The following is a 2,500-nucleotide window of genomic DNA, read 5'->3' on the forward strand; positions in this document are numbered from 1 at the left end:
TGTGTGTGTGTGTGAGAGAGAGAGAAAGACAGAATCTGTACCTGAGGAGTGTATGGTCCGGGTGTGTGTGTGTGTGTGTGTGTGTGTGTGTGTGTGTGTGTGTGAGAGAGAGAGAAAGACAGAATCTGTACCTGAGGAGTGTATGGTCCGGGTGTGTGTGTGTGTGTGTGTGAGAGAGAGAGAAAGACAGAATCTGTACCTGAGGAGTGTATGGTCCGGGTGTGTGTGTGTGTGTGTGTGTGTGTGTGTAAGAAAGACAGAATCTGTACCTGAGGAGTGTATGGTCCGGGTGTGTGTGTGTGTGTGTGTGTGTGTGTGTGTGTGTGTGTGTGTGTAAGAAAGAGAGAATCTGTACCTGAGGAGTGTATGGTCTGGGTGTGTGTGTGTGTGTGTGTGTGTGTGTGTGTGTAAGAAAGAGAGAATCTGTACCTGAGGAGTGTATGGTCTGGGTGTGTGTGTGTGTGTGTGTGTGTGTGTGTGTGTGTGTGTGTGTGTAAGAAAGAGAGAATCTGTACCTGAGGAGTGTATGGTCCGGGTGTGTGTGTGTGTGTGTGTGTGTGTGTGTGTGTGTGTGTGTGTAAGAAAGAGAGAATCTGTACCTGAGGAGTGTATGGTCTGGGTGTGTGTGTGTGTGTGTGTGTGTGTGTAAGAAAGAGAGAATCTGTACCTGAGGAGTGTATGGTCCGGGTGTGTGTGTGTGTGTGTGTGTGTGTGTGTGTGTGTGTGTGTGTAAGAAAGAGAGAATCTGTACCTGAGGAGTGTATGGTCCGGGTGTGTGTGTGTGTGTGTGTGTGTGTGTGTGTGTAAGAAAGAGAGAATCTGTACCTGAGGAGTGTATGGTCCGGGTGTGTGTGTGTGTGTGTGTGTGTGTGTGTGTGTGTGTGTGTGTGTGTGTGTAAGAAAGAGAGAATCTGTACCTGAGGAGTGTATGGTCCGGGTGTGTGTGTGTGTGTGTGTGTGTGTGTGTGTGTGTGTGTGTAAGAAAGAGAGAATCTGTACCTGAGGAGTGTATGGTCCGGGTGTGTGTGTGTGTGTGTGTGTGTGTGTGTGTGTGTGTGTGTGTGTGTGTGTAAGAAAGAGAGAATCTGTACCTGAGGAGTGTATGGTCCGGGTGTGTGTGTGTGTGTGTGTGTGTGTGTAAGAAAGAGAGAATCTGTACCTGAGGAGTGTATGGTCCGGGTGTGTGTGTGTGTGTGTGTGTGTGTGTGTGTGTGTGTGTGTGTGTAAGAAAGAGAGAATCTGTACCTGAGGAGTGTATGGTCCGGGTGTGTGTGTGTGTGTGTGTGTGTGTGTGTGTGTGTGTGTGTGTAAGAAAGAGAGAATCTGTACCTGAGGAGTGTATGGTCCGGGTGTGTGTGTGTGTGTGTGTGTGTGTGTGTGTGTGTGTGTGTAAGAAAGAGAGAATCTGTACCTGAGGAGTGTATGGTCCGGGTGTGTGTGTGTGTGTGTGTGTGTGTGTGTGTGTGTGTGTGTGTAAGAAAGAGAGAATCTGTACCTGAGGAGTGTATGGTCCGGGTGTGTGTGTGTGTGTGTGTGTGTGTGTGTGTGTGTAAGAAAGAGAGAATCTGTACCTGAGGAGTGTATGGTCCGGGTGTGTGTGTGTGTGTGTGTGTGTGTGTAAGAAAGAGAGAATCTGTACCTGAGGAGTGTATGGTCCGGGTGTGTGTGTGTGTGTGTGTGTGTGTGTGTGTGTGTGTGTGTGTAAGAAAGAGAGAATCTGTACCTGAGGAGTGTATGGTCCGGGTGTGTGTGTGTGTGTGTGTGTGTGTGTGTGTGTGTGTGTGTGTAAGAAAGAGAGAATCTGTACCTGAGGAGTGTATGGTCCGGGTGTGTGTGTGTGTGTGTGTGTGTGTGTGTGTGTGTAAGAAAGAGAGAATCTGTACCTGAGGAGTGTATGGTCCGGGTGTGAGAGGATCCAGACTCTCCAGATCAGCAGCATCCAGAGCAGCTTCTTTAGCTGTACAGATATCCTTCTCTAACTGAGTCAAGTGTTCATCATACTGCGCGCGCACACACACACACACACACACACACACACACACACACACACACACACACACACATTGAACAGAAGGAAATTAAACTATAGAGATTCAGTTCCTCATCAACATTAACTTTATATAATATTTTATCTACAATAATATTTATTTATTAACCCATAGAGTGTACATGTTCATTTATTACACACTTACTCTCAAACACACACACACACACACTAACTTTCAAACACACACACACACACACTAACTTTCAAACACACACACACCCGGACCATACACTCCTCAGGTACCGATTCTCTCTTTCACACACACACACACACACACACACACAGACACACCTCAGGTACAGATTCTCTCTTTCACACACACACACACACACACCTCAGGTACAGATTCTCTCTTTCACACACACACACACACACACACACACACACCTCAGGTACAGATTCTCTCTTTCACACACACACACACACACACCTCAGGTACAGATTCTCTCTTTC

At 47.2% G+C, this 2,500-nt stretch overlaps 1 protein-coding gene across 4 annotated transcripts in view; it reads right to left on the reverse strand.

Annotated features, from left to right (window-relative positions):
- The window catches only part of taf1 (TAF1 RNA polymerase II, TATA box binding protein (TBP)-associated factor), a 135,443-nt gene that overhangs the window by 115,508 nt on the left and 17,435 nt on the right, over positions 1-2,500 (reverse strand). For all 4 annotated transcript variants that reach the window (XM_083530905.1, XM_083530904.1, XM_083530903.1 and 1 more), the window contains one exon: positions 1,884-2,000. In XM_083530905.1, coding sequence (XP_083387031.1) covers positions 1,884-2,000 — 117 coding nt within the window. The remainder of the gene's footprint in view (positions 1-1,883; positions 2,001-2,500) is intronic.

The sequence above is a fragment of the Silurus aristotelis genome, assembly GCF_946808225.1.
Source record: "Silurus aristotelis genome assembly, chromosome: 26".
NCBI classification, from domain to species: Eukaryota; Metazoa; Chordata; class Actinopteri; order Siluriformes; family Siluridae; genus Silurus; species Silurus aristotelis.